The 17,489-nt window shown below is 48.0% G+C and overlaps 2 protein-coding genes across 2 annotated transcripts; both read right to left on the reverse strand.

Moving 5' to 3' along the window:
- Positions 1 to 4,239: 4,239 nt before the first annotated feature.
- HOXA9 (homeobox A9) lies at positions 4,240 to 7,349 on the reverse strand. Its single transcript, XM_064412968.1, has 2 exons — positions 6,765 to 7,349; positions 4,240 to 5,639 (listed from the first exon to the last, which is right to left on the reverse strand). Exons 1-2 carry the CDS (start codon positions 7,309 to 7,311, stop codon positions 5,401 to 5,403), a joined length of 786 nt encoding a protein of 261 aa, XP_064269038.1. The 5' UTR covers positions 7,312 to 7,349; the 3' UTR covers positions 4,240 to 5,400.
- A 4,427-nt stretch (positions 7,350 to 11,776) lies between these two features.
- On the reverse strand, positions 11,777 to 16,479 carry HOXA10 (homeobox A10). Its single transcript, XM_064412964.1, has 3 exons — positions 15,627 to 16,479; positions 12,233 to 14,202; positions 11,777 to 12,046 (listed from the first exon to the last, which is right to left on the reverse strand). The coding sequence occupies exons 1-2, from the start codon at positions 16,444 to 16,446 to the stop codon at positions 13,928 to 13,930; spliced, it is 1,095 nt and encodes a 364-aa protein (XP_064269034.1). The 5' UTR covers positions 16,447 to 16,479; the 3' UTR covers positions 11,777 to 12,046; positions 12,233 to 13,927.
- Between the last annotated feature and the right edge of the window lie 1,010 nt (positions 16,480 to 17,489).

Consider the following 17,489-nt stretch of genomic DNA (forward strand, 5'->3'; position numbering starts at 1 on the left):
GAGGCTGCTGGAAGGGAATAGAGGCCCAAGAACTTAAACGAAAGCGATGCAAACAAAACGACGACCAAGAAGATCAAAGAGGCTGAAGTAGATGGCATTAGACCAATAAATTGCTCCTCTGGTGACAACATACCAAGATGCAAGAAAAAAGAAACAGCAAATATAACCAATGTCTAGACTTAAATATGGATAGCGTAGGACCAAATAGTTTGTCTGGGTGGTTGCATTTCATCCTCTCCGATTCTCTACAATTTGCACATTTATGTGTTTTTCTTTGCTTATGTTTGTTTATCGCTGCCACGTTTTTTTAAAATGTATTTTGCTTTCAGCTTATTTTTCCTTGCCAGCCGTTTAGATTTATCAAAAAGCCTTCACTGAATAAATGCTAGAAGGACCCCTAGACAAGGGTCCCCGCCACCTTGTTGACTCCCTCCACCCTCTGCGAGTTAGGCATAACGCTGCTTCTGAAACACCCTCTGAAATTTCTCGTTTTGTCGCTTACAGGATCAGGCTAGATTACCGCGCCTGTAAATGCGCTTTTCATTTAAATTTATTTTTTTCCCATTGAGACAGGGTGAACAGGCGCAGATTTCAAGGTTTTGGTCATGGTAACATTCTCACACGCTTTAAAAAATAATCCTCTAGGACGAATTAATTGTATTTTTTTTTCCTTGTAAGCTCTGGACTACCCCTCTTTGGCACTGAGCTTTTCCGGGAAGTAAAATGTAGTGATAAAACGGTGCTCGTAAGTTATAAGCGACCTGGGAGCACTACATGATTATGGCTTGTGTACTAAGCAGTATCTTGATGTGGTTCATAGTAGAGAAGATTTTGTTGGTTTGGAATCTGTTCTCACCATAATTTATCCACGATTATAATGGAACATGCTGTGCCAAGTTATTACTTAGTATGACGATGCATAAACACTTTTTAATTTCAATATAATTTTACTGCCCAAGGAAAAAAATAATTACTCATAATAAGTTTAGCAATGCCATTGTAGACTAACATTTGATAGGAAGGCTCTTGTTAGAAAGCAGGGAGTGGCTGTTGATCCTTATCCCTAGAAAGTATTAAATCTTTGAATCAGTGCGGGAAAAAACTAGCTCAGTACATTCCCGTTGCTGAATTTCGATATAAAAAGAATGGCTTTGATTTAAGGAAATGTAAGTAAGATGCAGAGAAAGTAGTTCTGTTACAGAGTACTATGCAGGGATTTGTTTAGTTGTCTGGCTTAAACTTACGAAATACAACGTTTATCCTTCAGCCCATATTTTATGCTTCCTTCCCTCCTGCATTTGTTTTCTTTCCAATTACTTTTTCCCCCGTCTCTTTTGGCAATTGCCGTCTGAAAATATTCCACAACTCCACACTAAGCCTCATTCTTAAGACGCGGCAGCCAACAAAAGCAAAGCGGCAAAAAGAAAAAAAAAAAGAAAAAAGAAAAAGGAAAAAAAAATTAAAAAAAGAAAAAAAGGGAAGAAGAAAAAAAAAAGGAAAACGATTCGAGGAAACAAAATAGACGGCGAGAACAAGTTAGGAATGACTTTGAGAGACACGTCAAGTTTGCAGAGCATCAGCCTTCTCACATCTGTGTAATATAACCACAACGGGTCCCACAGAGCTGAAATTGCTTCGGACACAAGCAGGGCTTTTTATTTGTATCAAAGACAGCTGTTGAAGAATTTCACCCGCCGGTAAATAATTTTCAAACTAGATTTTTGCAGCACTGCCGGTTCCCCGCACGGCTGTCTCAGCCACGCCGAGCGGACAAGGGCATTGGAAAAATCCATCGGTTGGCCCCAGAGCTCCAAGGGTGAAGCTCTTGGGGCGCCCTCCTCCCAGGCTGAGCCGGGGACACCCTCTTACATCCTGCCCGGACCCTTCAATTCCCCCTTTCTCCCAATATTTCATTTCACACCAGCCCTTCGGGAAATCAGGATACCCTGTTTGCAGGCTCAGAGCTTAAGCAAAGAGCAAAGGTTTGGGGCAAAGGAGAAAAAGAGGAGCTGGCAGTTGGGTGCCAGGGCTCAATCCGTCTCTATCACATAATAGGAAATGTCTCTGCATTTTGAGAATAATAAATGCACGGTGTGTCCTTGGTGCAGATCAAGCTTTACTTTCTCCACGAGCGCCCCTGAGCATGGCCAGGCGGTAAACGCCGCCCTGACGGCGCCCGGTCGGCGGGATAAAGCGGGAAAAAAATCGGGGATAAGGCGGGGGGGGGCAAAAAGCACCCTGAGACCTATGGGCCTTTGTTAAAACCACCTCAGCGCTTCCAAGCGCAGTTATGCTCCCATAAAGTCGACATTTTAGGAGCTGTCGGGGAGGCGGCCGAGCGCTTGATGGCGGAGGGCGGCGGGGCGCCGTTCCGCGGGCTCACAGCGCCACCTGCCGCCCGCCGGCCGCCACTGCCGCGCCCTGCCGGCCCGCGCCCCGGCCCGCGGCAAGATAAATGTGCGCCTCCCGGCCCGGGATGGAGCTCGGGAAGGCCAATAAAAGGTTGTTATTTCCGCTCTCCCGCTTTATCTAAAACAGCCAGACAAAACAAATGAAAAGGCTTTTGTAGAAAATCTTAATTGTGGCTGGACAGTTGTAAACTCATTAAGGGCCGAATTCCAGACAGTTTGCAGACTCGTCATTTATTACACACTCTTAATGCTGATTCTTTGAAGTTGCCTCTGTCTGCAACAACAGAGGGCGTCCCAGCATCCCCAAATACTGGCTCGGGGATCAATTAGGGGTTTTTTTGTGTGTGTGCACGCCAGAACGAGCTCCCTTTTGCTAATTAGAACTCATCAAATCTTACCTCCGATTTATTTCCTTTTTTTTTTTTTTAAGATGAAGTCGAAAGCTTTTTTTTTCCCTCCCGCAGTTCTGCACATCTGTAAACTTCTTGCCGGCTCCCTAAGTTTTGTCTTCAGCCCTGCAGCGTTTTACACCCCATAAATGGTTACAGCAGTCATTTTCTTTTATTGCACTGTAGTATGGCTCTGAATTTTCCTAACAACAACTTCTGCCAAGACCATAAGCGTGTTCCGTCCTATTTTGCTTTCAATACATATACATATATATATATGTATATATGTGTAAAGGTACCTTCATAAAACAAGAAGGATTTTATTGTTATTCGCCATATTTGCAAACAAGGGTCGGTGTGGTTTAGAGCTGTGCTGCGATTCATGTTATGGAGGATATCCACTGTGAGCTGTAAGATGTCCGCCCAAAACAAGGGTAAATTTCAGCAAGCTCATAGACTTTGCTATTTTCTTTTGTTGCTGAGCTTGGTTTGGCTTGGGGCGGCGGGGGAGGGGTAGGTGCAATGGGGAGGGGATGTATGGAAATATTCCACTCCAAAGAAACCATCCTTCTCTTTTTAAAAATGAATACAATTTCGTGTTCTCTGCTGTAGACTGCTGCCGGCGCGCCGCTTTCCTTCGGCTAAATCAGCGACTAAAATTGACACTATAAATTCTACCATAATTGTCAGTAAAATTTTATCTGATTCTATATCTACCTATAAATACATATATAATCTGAGGCGCTAGTAAAACGCGACGGGTTGTATTTATTTGCCACGGGACATTTAAAAGGGGGAAAAAAATTACAAAAGTGAAGGCAAGGGAAGGAAAAAAGTGGATGACGTTTGAAATAACATATTTTGCATGGGCAATTATCTCTAGCAGGAAATTTGAAATGAACGCCTTGGTAAGGCGAGCCTTCTCACAGGGGTTGTGGAAGCACACTTAACGCTGGACATTTTCTGGTGGAGGCTAATTAACAATCTCAGTTTAAATGTCGCTGTCTGAGCAGATTTACATTATTGTCCGCGCTAAAGAACGTCGGACATTTTGGTTTGATCCCAGTCCCCCCGCCCCGGCGGCGGATTTTATTAAAACGGCGTTAGCTCGGCACCGTGCCCCGCTGCCATCCAAGGGGCTCCCTCCGCGCACTGCTGAGCACCAGCTTACCAAATCGCGCCAAAGGGGGGAAGAAACCCCTGCCCTCAGAGAAATTATAGCATTTACCACCTGAATCTGTCCATTTTAAATAAAAATAAGACCAAATTTCCATCACCTGGGGGCTGCGTTTATAAAACCGTGGGTTTGCCTTGGCTCGAAAATAATAACCACTCGTTGCCTCGCCTCTGCAGCTGCCCTAGCCTCGCCACATCTGCTGGCGAGATTCGGTGTGCCGTGGAAGAATCTCTCCTCAATAATCTTAAAACATCACAAAATATAAAAGAATCAATATATTTTATTTGGCAAAAAGTTAAATATCATTTCAACACAACGATTTGGTCAGTAGGCCATGAGGTAACTGTTTCAAAATAGACAGTGTACGTTCTGCATCAACATAACTTCCCAGATTTTTTTTAAATCGATACAAATTTACAATAACCAAATGTAGGTTTTTATAATGTATAATTTATTATCAATAAAATTAACCTTCATTACAATAACCATCAAATCATTCGATTAAAATTCAAACATAAACCATAGGTAGTTACCCTTTTCACATATACGTATAGCTCCGAAATCTGCTAACTGCTCACTGGTGCAAAAACAATATTTAAGCTAGTCTGTTTATTTACTTTTTTTTAATATATAGATTATATATACAACCGACAAAGACAGTACTATATATGTATCAACTGTGCATACTAAAATTACTTGCTTCATATTTTGAGAACCGTAATTCCCAGACATCCCGAACGAACGGTTTTTCTACCTTTTTTTTTATTTTGCATTGGGATATATATAATATATATATTTTACAATCAAAGGTTAACTGTCTAATTATACAGAAAAGACTTAATACACTACAGAGCTATACTCTATGCAATTTTTATAATAAACAACCTGAGTTCAAATTGAATTCTAGCTTACACCATTACATCCGGTACAGCACCCAAGCACATAAATTGAGTCACAAACATAATTACCACAATAAAACACAGTGTTCAAGTATTAGAGCAGAGATCTCTCTGCCACGCAAAAAGCAAATAAAATTAGCTACGTAGACTAAACTATACAGTCCGTAAATAGTTGTGCATTATGAAAAGGTAGTTTTTTCTTTTTTTTTCTTTCCGTAAGTGAAGAAACAGGTAGATTTATACAAGCCAGTTAAACAGCCTTTTCGTGCTAATGCCCCCTTTTTCTTTCCTATTAGAAAATTAAAAGTCTTACTGTACCTCTCCTGGCAATCTGGCCTCTGTGACTATCATTGTACAATCATAATCAGAATTTGCCAAGGGAAAAATGAGGCCTGGACCCAGACGCATTGCATGGCAGGGCTCGAGGGGATGATTTTTTTGTTTGTTTGTTTGAACTTTTTTTCTTTTTTTCTTTTTTTTTTTCTTTTACTTTACGCATTTTCATTTTGACCCACGTGTCGCCATCATTCGTCCTTCGCTCGATCTTTGTTGATTTTCTTCATTTTCATCCTCCTGTTCTGAAACCAGATTTTCACTTGTCTCTCTGTTAAATTGAGGAGCCTGGCCACCTCGTATCTACGGTCCCTAGTGAGATACATATTGAACAGAAACTCCTTCTCCAGTTCCAGTGTCTGATGCTTGGTGTAAGGGCATCGCTTTTTCCTGGTGGACCTTGCGTGGAGCCAGTTTGCAGCTGGATTATCTACAACGAAAACAACAGAAGTTCAGGCTGAGGGGGAGGGTGGGAGGTGGAGGGAGGGGGCTGGGAGGGAAATCCACGCAGAAACAGCCCATCAGGTGTCCCGGTATTCGTGTTTAGGACGTGGCTCTCATTTCCCCAGGCACAGAGGCTCGTGAGGCACAATGGACTCCAAAATACAGACACATGGGGAGGTCACACGCAACCACACGCGGCAAAGCCCCGTTGCCCCCGCCTCCCCTCGCCTTTTTTATTGTTTGGAGAGAATACAATTTTTAAATACTTTCTCCTCCTCTCTCTTCCTCACTCTCTAACTCCCTCCCTCCTGCCTGGCCTCCCCACACCTCAAACTGCCAGCCCGGGGAGTAACCAGCCAGATCAACATGTCATCGAAATTGTTTGTCTTTTTAATCTCTACCTTCTCCTGTGTCATCCCTGGCAAAACCCAGGGAGCTGGCGAGTTAATCTACAGCTGGCATAATTAAACCCTCGCCCTCTTAGGACCCTTATTCGCACGGCGTTAATCGCGATAGTAATCCCGAGGCGCTCTGCCACCAGCCTCGTAGTCCTGGGAGCATCCAGCCCGGGGTTTTCCACCGAGGAGACGAAAGGGGGAGGGGAGGAACCAAGTCAACGGCGAGGTTTCTGTTCTCAGCCCAGCAATAGCCGCCCTGTCCTGAGAGCCGTCTCAAAAAAGATCTGATTCACATCCAGTGCTTTCTAGGCACCCCTCTCCCCGGCGTCTGCCCACGCCTGGGAGCGCGGCGAGGCAGGAGGATGTGAGCACGTCCTGCTGAGTTTGCTGGGGTGGCAGGCGTGGGGATGGGCGACTATTGCATTTCTCTCTCTCTCCTTTTTTTTTTTTTTTTTTTCTTTAATGTGTTTTTAAGTTGCAGTTGTAGGGTGGGTTTTTGTTTTCCTTTCACCCTGGAAAGCCAGAGCCGTCCTAGATCCCGTTCGAGCCCGAGAAAGGCAGCGCTGGCTTCTGCAGATGGCAGACCCCGGCGGGCTGGCGCAGCGGCGGCGGCAGCGGCCGGTGCTCGGCCGCGTAATTAGCCCCAGCGCCTCGACACCTCCCCGCGGCCGGCGCAGAGCCCTGAAGTCCATTACCCTCGCCGTCCCACTTACTTGGATCGATCTGCGGTTTCTCTCCGTTTGCCTCACTTTCTCCATTGCTTTCAGAGAATGCGCCTTCGTGGCTTTGCTTATCCCTATCAACTGGAGGAGAACCACAAGCATAATCAGAGAGAGACAAAGTGTGAGTGTCAAACGTGGTACAGTCAGCCCTCCTGGCCGCCAGCGGTTCAGGTTTAATGCCGTAATGCCTGCTGGTAGGTAACCCGGGGAAAGACAAGGAGCCCGGCACAGGCTCAAGCCACGAACGCATGTACCTGCCGTCGGGCGGTGCCACGGGCGCCTGGTGGTGCGCGTAGGGGTGGTACACGGCGGGGACGCCGCTGGCGCCGGCGGGGTGCGCGGGGCTCCAGGGGGGGCCGAAGACGGGCGCCTTGGGCTGGAAGCTGCAGGGGGCCAGCTCGGGGTGCTCGGCCAGCGCCGCCGGCCGCGGCGGCGGCCCCAGCGGGGCGGGGGCGTAGCGGGGCGCCGCCAGCTCGTCCCCCTCCGGCACCAGGAAGGAGTCCACGTAGTAATTGCTGAGGGTCCCGGGAGCCGACATGGCGGGCGGGCGGGCGGCGGCGGACCCGCCGCGGTTCGGGGCTGCGGGTTTCACGTAACAACTTGGTGCTGGCGGAGAAGTAGAGTCAGTAATAAGTTGAGGGCAGCGCAGGCGCCCATTGGCTGCGCCTGTCACGTGGCGGGGGAGCAGAACAATAAAGTATAAATCAGTCCGCGGGCTATTAATGGGTCAGTGTTTTCCAGCCATAATTTTTATAGCGAGGCCATATGTTTTTATGCAAAGGGATATTTGAGTTATACGGCGGGGTTTGTTTTAATTGCGGCCAACTGAGATTAAAAGATCAGATTCCGTATTACAGCCCCCCTCCCCTCTTTCTCTCTCTTTTCCTCTCTCTCCCCCCCCCCCTCTTTTTCTTTTTCTTCTTTTTTTTTTTCGTTTAAGCGGACTATTTTATATCAAAATTAATCATCCCATCAGTGGGTCGTGTTCTCCGCGAAAAAAAAAATCCCGCCACCCTTGTGATCGGAGACCTTCACATAAAATGATACAATAACTGAAGCAATAAAAAGAGCAAAATAGTAGTTGCGGTATACTGTATTTAAATATACATTTATTATATTTCATAAGGAGTTATTGTTTCGGGAGCCACGGGGTTGTTATTAAGTCAGTAACTATGAGCGCGCTCATTTGCATCGCTGTGTTTCACAGCAGTAAAAATTTACGAGTGCTTGGAAAGGTTAAATTATACTATTGTGTTTAGTTTGGGAACCCACTGTAAATAATACCGTTCCGTTCGGCTCAGAGCTGGCAGCGGAAAGTCAAATTCAACGTATCCCCTTTCCGAATGCCCGGCGCGGAGCCGGCCCTCCCCGCCCGGCCGGAGAAGGACAGGGGCAGGCGCTGCCTCGGTATTTAGCCTGGCCCGCACCAAAGTGCACTTCACCACCGCAGCCCGCCGGGCACGGCGCGGCAGTGACCGGAACGCGCTCCTCGTCCTCCCCGCCGCCCCTGCCCTTGGACCGGGGACCCTCGGCCAGGCCGGGCAGCGGAGCCGGGGCTGGGCGGCGGTGCGGCGGCGGCCGGAGAGGAGCCGCCGTCCTGGCCGGGAGGGAAGGAGTGCGGGCAGAGCCGGGCGGCGGTATTTATCACCACAATTAATTCTTCAACTATGCAGGGAAGCAGCGGGGGGAAAGGGGAGAAAATGCCCCGTCTCCCCTCTGCCGAAAGGCACCCTGCTTCTCCAGGCGGCTATCAAAGGGGCGCTCGCAGTCGGCCGTCCGGCGTTCTGGTGAATCAAATTTATGTGCAAATATAGTTATTTATTTGCTGGCACCTCCTGTGACTGCAGGACACACGCTAGCGGCATCGGAAGCCGAGCGGAGGGTTACAATCCTCCGCAGAAGGAGGGGAGGGTGCGCGGGGGAAAGTAAGAGGCGGCCAGATCCAAGTCCAGTGTTAGGAATTAAAGTAGTGGCTGAGCTCTTGGCAAACATGCCTGCGACTCCCTGGTTTCTCCCTGGCGGACATTCACGCTGTTTATCCCCGTGGCTGGCGAAGGAGCGCGGTCACTAAGATGCAGGGGGCACAAAAAAAATCTCCGTGAGAGGCTCGATTTACTCGAAATATCTTGTATTGAAAATAGAGCCCAGCAAATGGTAGGGACGGCTGAGTAATGATTAAAATCGCGTGTAAATATTGTGCATGCGAAAGTGTGGTTCTAATTAGTTTTACATCGCTATGTGGGCTGTCTCTCTCCCTCTCTCTCTCTCGCTCTCCTTCTTTCTTTTTCTTTTCATGTCTTCTCAACAGTTTAATCCGAAATCTTACAGAGGGCCTATTTTAACACCGCTCTCTCCCACATTCAAAATTACAAAGGCTCATAATGAAACTATTATCCCCCATTAGAGTTCGAAAATCGTGGAACAGTTGCAAGATCTCAATAAACAAGGGGCCCGTTATTTTCTAACAATTTTAAAAATGCAAATAAAGCTCTCTCGGTTTTTTGGGGTGTTTTTTTTTTCTCCCATTGTATAGACACTCCGTAATAGAAAAAAATAATTGTATTTCTTTCCTGGAAAGACGGAACTCCACGTCATTTGTATTTATTATTAAGAGTCAGCTGTGGTGAAATGTGATTGTAGAACTTCCTTTTTCCATTCAGAAAAAATAATCTTAGCTGCAGGAGTCCTGGATGTTTATATTCGAATTTGGGTTCTCAACTTCAGCAGCGGGTTTTATTTTTTTGGTTCCTCACCAAAACTAATAGCAAATGAATAACAATAACAATAGCGCTTAAAAGAACGTGACTGCATTTTTATTTCCCCTGTAAAATTCCGCATTTGTTCGCTGCCAGCATCCATGAGGCAGGAGAGGTTGTACAGAAAGTAAGAGGAGAAATACAACAAATAATTAGATATTTTTTTCACGCGGTCACGTTGCTGATAATTACGCTGGGACATTCGACTCTTTTATCGCCGTTTTAGATCCATTTTCGCCCAAAGTACATTTTTCATATGAGCCACGTAGGCCATTTCGCTTCATCAATTTACTTTGCAAATTTCTTAAGGTTTTGGTGACTTACACTTTCGGGAGCAAAAGACCCCAAACAGGGCAGAAACAGCATTGACATAAAACCGCTATATGAAACCAGAATTCCCAGCAACGAAGCACTGCTGGAGCGATCGCGTCCGAATCAAAGTACTCCCTGTCCTCCATCCCAACAGAACCGAACTAGCAGGGCTCCTATTCCGCTAGCTCCAGCAGCCAGCTGCATCAGGAAGGATCCCGTCGGTTTTTAAGCGGGGGGGCATCTGCAAGGGCTGCTTCATTAGCCACGCACCGCGGAGGCGCTCAGCACACGCGGGCGCGGGGCAGGAATTCGCGGGCGTTGGCGATCTCTCCTGAACGGGAAGTTCAGGATCGCCTTTCCCAGGGTTTCCTGCCACTGCAGACCTCTCTCACGGAACCAGTGGTGGTACGAAGCCACGAAGGGGTTTTGGCACAGTGAAGAGAAAAAATGATTCAGAATTTAGAGGAAGCAGTCCAAAATCAGGATGAGGCGATTCAACTGGGAATCAAAAGGGCAGAGGCAGAAGAGGCCATCCAGGCACACAGAGACACGGGACTGTAAATACATCCCCGAAATGTACACAGACACTGCAGATAGCCCGTCAGACCTTGTGTGAGAGGCAAACACAAGCACTTAAATTTGACTGCAATGCAGAGCTCTGGCCGGGGACGACTGCTTTTCTGAGTACGGCTGAAATCCGCTATCCAAACTCATCTGAGCTCCTGCAGCCCAGCCTGAAGTTTCCAAAAAGTTCTTAGGTTTTACTATTGTTATTTTTTTTTTAAGGCGAACACAATCGCGACCGCTTACAAATAAATAGAAATAAATGAGCAAGGAGTGAGTTTTGTGTCCCTTTCCCCGCCCTCCTTTCCTCCGCGGACGGTGCCCCGCTCCGCGGCCGCGGCGGCGCTGGCTGCTGGCGGAGGGCCCGGCGGGAGCCCGCCCATCGCCCGCGGTCGCGCTGCGAACACAAAAGGCGGCGGCGGCGGCGACGGCAGCGGGCCCGGAGAGGTCGCTGTTGCCCGTTCCGCCGCCGCGGAGAGCCCGCACCGCAATCGTGATCGTAACCGAGGCCTTGCGGGCCGCGGGGCAGCCCCGGGGTGGCGGGCCCGACGGCGGAGGCGCGGAGCGGGAGGAGCCGTGCGCCAGGCTCCGGCAGCGCCAGCCGGCCCCAGCCAGCCCGCCGCGGGGCCCAGAGCCCGGCCGGGCCGGGCAGCCCCGCCGCCGCTGGCTCCGCCCGGCCGCGGGCGCTGCGCTCCGGGCCCCGGTTTTTGATGACGCCTGGAGTGGGGCAGGTAGATTGGATCTCTCCCCACCCCCTCCCCCAGGCACGCTTTCAGGTCTCTCGGTTTTTAATAAATCCAGATTGAAGAATAAAACAGTCACCCGCCTCCCCCCCGGCCCCCCGAACTCGACCCACGCCGAGCGGAATGCAAAAACGCACCTGACCTTGAATGCAGCCAACGAGATATATTAAAAACCCGCAAGCAGGCAGGGACTCGCTTAGGAGCTAGCTAACCTTGAAGAACTTGTCAAGCTTCCCCCCTCGGCTGCCGTGTTTATCTGAGGAATCAAAGGAGGCTCCGCTGCAGATGGGAAACAATGGCATTGGGACTTGACGCCTACAGTTCACTTCAGCGCTAAGATTTCTTCGGGTAGAAAGGACCCTCGCAACCAAGCATACCTGGTGATGATATCAACTGAAGTAATTAAGGCAGTTTCGTGCTGTAGAGAGAAAGGTGGAGCCCCAACAACATGAAACTACCTAAACCACAGAGCAGTTCTCAGGCGCTAATTATTACTTTCCCCATTGCCGTGGTCCTTAACGCAAGGATCCCGCTACGAAAATAAAACCAGAAACGTGACTAAAACATGCCTCTCGCCCTCCCGCCCACCCCGCCGGCGCCCCTCCGCGCCCCCCGGCCAGCCTCGGGTGGGTTAATGAAAACAAGAGTAAAATATAATAACAACCACCCACACACACGCGAGCGGGCAGCTTTCGCCTTTCCATGCAGATGTAATCGGGGAAAAAAGGGCCGTGCACGACAATGTTACATCACGAAAAGCTAGCGGCTCCCATGAAGCCCGGGTTCAAAGTCTGTCCCCCCCTCCTCCCGGCATACATATACCCTTGCAAGGAAGCATTAGCTGTCTCTTTTTCTTCCAGTCTTCCTTTTGCGTTCCCTTTGTGCAAGACCCTGTTAGCTAAACATGCAGCAAGGAGGAGAGGATGAGGAAAAAAAAAAAAAAAAAAACAGGGAAAAAAAAAAAAGGCAGCCTGTGTGAAATAAGCTCTTCCACATGCAGCCAGGTAGGGAATAGCCTCGTCTGGAGGGGCCCGCTGGCAGGGAGGCGAGGCTGGGGTCCCTCCCCCCCTCCCCATGATCTCACCTTTACGGTTTCTTCTCAGCCCTGAGATAAAGCTAGAATTTTGTCAACGTCCTCTGGAGTTAAAGATCTCCGCACACTTGTAGGTGTTCGATTAACAAAAAGGAAAAAATTAAAAAAAAAAAAAAAAAAGAAAAAAAGAGAAGAAATATATCGTTTCCCTACCCTCAAGAAATAGTAATTTGCTTCCTCAGTCTATGCAGTTCCTCAGTCAACTGAAACCACTCGTTCAAGACAGCAACAATCCAGATATACTAGCAAGTCATAAAACTGAACAAAAGCCGACAAACCTTAGAGCACCATCGCTATATGGCCCAGACAAATTACGACCGTCTAGGTAATATTTAAATAGATTCCTAAAGTAATTGCAGGGGGTTTAGGCAACTATTCCTGTTGTAAAAGTTCTCGAAGACATAAAGTAGAACCTGAGGATAAACAGTCACAAAAAGAGGTAAAATTAAAAGGATTCATTCCACGGTTTTTTATTCTTCTATGAGAACATAAACATCGTCTTTTCACGCACAGCAGCATTACAATATTAATTTATTCCGATTTAAGGTAAGAACTAGATATAGCTAGAACTAACATTTATAATAACGATAGAATGCATTTGCTTAAAACAGTATCGGCATTTTAATAATAATAGACATTTATCCATATCTGTATTTATAGCTTTTCCCCTTCTTTCTATTTTTTTAATCTTTTTAATTTTTTTCACCTATATGTTTGACCCTTTAATGAATGTTAACTTCACAGTATAAAGGAAGACGAATATATTCTCCCTCGCAATCTCAGACTCTGGCTCAGAAAGTCCATCTGATGTTCAGGATATATACTTTCAGTGAAACTAGTGAGGAAAAAAGTGACTATTTTCTTTTCAAGGGGGAATTTCTGTGTGCTTGTCATGCGTTACCAATGGTAACGTTATATATAGACACAAAATAAAATCACCAAATTCACATATTTAAGCAAAACTACATTAAGTAAATATCTACAACCAGCGAGAGAAATTCAGAGGTAAGTGTAATAATTTAGTCCATGAGTAAAACGAAATCTTTTATACCTTTAAAGAGAAGATATTTCATTTTCCTGGCCAAATTTAAAGCTGTAATATTGGCTTTTAAGGTAAAGTGTTAAAAAAAAAAAAAGAAAAAAAAAAGAAAAATCATTCCTAACACCCGTTCCCGTGAAACGCTTTTAAAGGATGCCTGCATTTCATTATTTTAAGTCCCGCTTTTCGAAGGAAAAAAGGGGGAGGGGGAGAAAAGACAAACAGAGAAGGGGAAAGCTCCCAGTATATAGAAATATGGCAACGCTTAAATTCTTCATTGTGCAGCTACGTACAGTCCAAGTTACAGCACTTATATTTTAAAAGAATGCACCTTTAACTAGGATTGTTTACTTTTCAGAAAGACAGATAGGGAGAAGTATATTTGCAGCTCCTGAAATGGTATTTTTGTGTTTCAAAGCTTAGAGGAACAAATTGGCCCCGGGAAAGGCTGAAGGAAGAGGGGAGGTTCACACACGGCATTTTGTGCTTTAGCGTGACTTTAGTCCGCCCGCCCCCCAAAGTAGCTCTTAAGAGGTTAAGGACATATTGAGAGCGCCTAAAATCGTTAATCCATACAGGTGCGGATGAATACAGCCTAGGAAAATGATACTGGCTCTTTAAACCATAAAGATGTGTTTATAGGTTCATCAAGAGAAATTAAAGTTGGCTGTGAGCTCCCGAATCCTATTCTCTCTGTTCATTTTCTTCAGTTTCATTCTGCGGTTCTGAAACCAGATTTTAACTTGTCTGTCTGTGAGGTGGACTGTGCGGCTGATCTCTAGGCGACGCTCACGAGTCAGGTACATATTGAATAGAAACTCCTTTTCCAGCTCGAGAGTTTGATGCTTGGTATAGGGGCATCGTTTCTTTCTGCCACTTTTTGCCGTGAGCCAGTTTGCTGCATTTTCTCCTTTTGAATTGCCTAGTTTTGAGAAAGTAAAAAATGGACGTTACCATCGGGTAGGAGGCAAAGAGCTCTGGGGGAGAAGGTGGAAGGAGCATCTGTGCGTGTGTCTGTGCCTGTGCGTGCGATGGGCTCGCTCCGCCAGCTGCGGGGAATGGGAATGTGGGGTGTCCTTGAGGGAACCGGGAGCTTCAAAACGGTTTCCCAAAGGTTTTGGATATGTCCGGGTAAGAACTGCCACTGCTCAAAAGCCTCCGGACAGCCTCTGGTGGGGCTGAGTGCCCCAGACTGTAGTTTATCTCCGACCCTCCAAAACGAGCTCCTACCCTCTCCCTGTCGGCCATTCCGAGCCCTTTGGTGCTGGGGGCAGTTGGTGAAGGCCTGCATTCTTATTTCCTTCCCCCCAGGCACCTGCTTCCAAAAAAACAAAGCCTCCGGATCCGGATTTTGTAAGTGTGCCACGGAGGTGGAAAACAAGGTGAGCTGGGGAGCCGGAGCCTCCCTGCCTTCAGCCCCTGCCTTTCCGCAGAGCTTCGCCATGGCCTTCCCATCTCCAACCATTTCGGGGAAGAAAAAATACGGTCATAACAATAATAAAAACGTTTTGAGGTTCTTTCTAACAGTGGAACAGACTGGGAAAGAGGTAACACCAATCCCTTGGTGGCTCAGAGTGGTTAGTGGTTTGGGGTTGGCTCTCTAACAGTTTTTTGCTGACCCTTCTTTCTTTTTTTTTTTTTTCCTTTTCTTTAAATGCTACTTTCCAACGGGTCGCCTGAAAGGAATAAAAGGGCGTCCGAAAGGCGGACGGAGAGAAGCTCCTGCTAAGTCTGCCGTCCGGGAAAGGGGAGTTATTTTTTGCCATGGGGACACGAAAGGGAAATAAATAAGGAAAAGTATAAATAACAGCTCTGTTATCTAATGTAGATGCTGAAGGATATTCGCCGTGCATTCATCAGTCTAATTTGATAGCAGCTCATAGATGGCACATTTCAGCGCGGTTGTTATTCCGAAAAGCATTCTGGATCGTAAAATATAACTTACCGCGTTAATAGGTTTATTTATTGGCACTGCCTATTGCTTATTTTGGATGCTTTACAAACATCTCTGTTATCTGGTAGGCACCTTCACATCACGGGGGAGAGATTGATCTTGTTTTTCTATATGTTTTAGCAGCATGCAGGCTAAAGTTGCCCATAGCGGAGGCTCTAAGGGTTTTAAACTATAGGATGGACATTAATTTTTACGGCAACCCCATGCCCGAATATTACAAAGTTCAGAAGGTCAGTCTGAGCAGCGCTTCTTGGCAGCCCCGCGGGGCAGCTGGGATCCTCCTTTCGCATTTCAATGCCACTATGATCCTCAACGACTATTTTTTTTCTTTGTTTCCTTTTTTTTTTTTTCCTTAATCATCACTACCACCATCACCATCGTCATTCGCTTACCTACAGGCTCTTTCTCTGGAGAAGCTTTGCTGCTCTCTGACGGAGCTGGAGAGAGCTCCTCTGCGGTGGAAGATGAAGCCTGAGTCTCGTCCTCCCTCTGGGAGACGCACGCCAAGGGGCTTGGGGAGCGTTCCTCATCCTCCTTCCTCCCCGGCTCCGGGACGGGAGGCAAAGATGGAGGCGTCTGGAAGCGGCCGGGGGGCTGCGGAGGGAAAGGGGCAGCCCCGGCTGGCCCCGCGCCGTAGTTCTTGGAAGTGCCATAAGCCTGGGAGAGGCGGAAGTAGCCCGGGACCGGGACCCCGCCGCCGCCGCTGGCCGGGCTGACCTCGGCGCTCAGCCGGGGGAAGGGAGCGAGGTCTGTGGCGGCCGAGCCCTTGGGGCATTTCTCTGAGTCATAGAGGCAGTAGGAGCTCTCCTCCTTAATGCTTGGAGCGAAGGAGCACGAGGTGGCCTGCTGGCTCTCCGGCTCTTCCATGCGACAGGACCGGGGAGGATCTAGCCACACTTCCATCCCTGACACGTAGGAGTGCGAGTTGGGGACCATGCTTTGAGAAGTACCTTCATTGCGTTTGCCCAGAACGGGGAAAAGTCCGCAGCTTTGCAGCCCGTAGGACAGATCGGACGCCTGTGGCAGGTAGATACCACTGTTGGGATAGTAGCCGCCTCCTCCTCCGCCTCCGCCTCCTGCTCCCGCCGCTTCCCCTCTGCCCGAGCTGATCAGGGAGTCTACCAAAAAAGAGTTTGCAGCCGGGCTCTCGGAGCATGACATTGTTGTGGAATAATTTGGCGAAGGGAGCAGATAGCCCTTTCTGGCTGACATTTCTTGTGCAAAACATGCTGAATATGATGAGAGATACCCCCGCACCACGGCAGGCGCCCGCAGCCAATGGAAGCCCGGGCCTCCCCAGCAACCCCTCCCCGTCTGGTTTCGTATGCACAGAGCTGCTCTCAGGTCGACCTCTGAATTTGGAAGATAGATGTATATTAATGTGTAATATGGATTTCCATACACACAGGCGCGCGCACTTCCACCATATGGGCGAGCGCCTGCGCCCAGGCGGGAGCCGAGCTCCCGGGAAGGGGAAGGGGAAGGGGAAGGGGAAGGGGAAGGGGAAGGGGAAGGGGAAGGGGAAGGGGAAGGGGAAGGGGAAAGAGAGGGCTGTGCTGGTACTGGCTCCAAGTTTTGCTCCCCTCTTATCGCACACACCGCTATAAAATAGCCCGGCGGTCCTGATGTTTATTATACCTAGGCTGAAGCCGTGTCCAGATGAAGCTTTTACTATCGCTCCTCTCTCCCCGCGGTTGGGCTTTCCAGCAGCAATGCCTGCTCACCTCCCTCCGCAGCCTATGTGTCACACGAAATTAATAAAGCCGCGGCTAGCCCGGTGTTTTATGCTCAGCCTCTGCTCATTTTATTTGATTGTCTCGTTTTTTTAAGAAATAAAAGACGTGTTATTGTTTATCACGGATCATTGGAAACCGTAAAGGGGCCTGGTGCCTCCCGCGTTAAACTACCGAGGAAGGGGGCTGCTTGCAGCCTAACATCACCGCCACGACGCCAGGCTGGGCTTAATTTTCCTGGAGATAAAATGCTCGCCGCTGCGCTGAGGAATCTCTTAGGGAGCAATGCCACTCTGGGAGGATTGATTGTGCGGTTGCAGCTTCTAATGCTTTAGTTAACGCTGGATTCTTCCTGAGGTCTGATTACCATTTAAAATATAAAGCCAGGCATATGTCACAGAAAGAATCCAGACGCGAGCAGTTCAAATGGATCCTCGCAGGATGCTGCGCACCGTGTTTATTGATGTGTTTATATTTGGACGATCATTTTTATATCTCCCCTCCCTCCCGCTCCATTTGGGT

Source organism: Passer domesticus, chromosome 1 (genome assembly GCF_036417665.1).
Source record: "Passer domesticus isolate bPasDom1 chromosome 1, bPasDom1.hap1, whole genome shotgun sequence".
NCBI lineage: Eukaryota > Metazoa > Chordata > Aves > Passeriformes > Passeridae > Passer > Passer domesticus.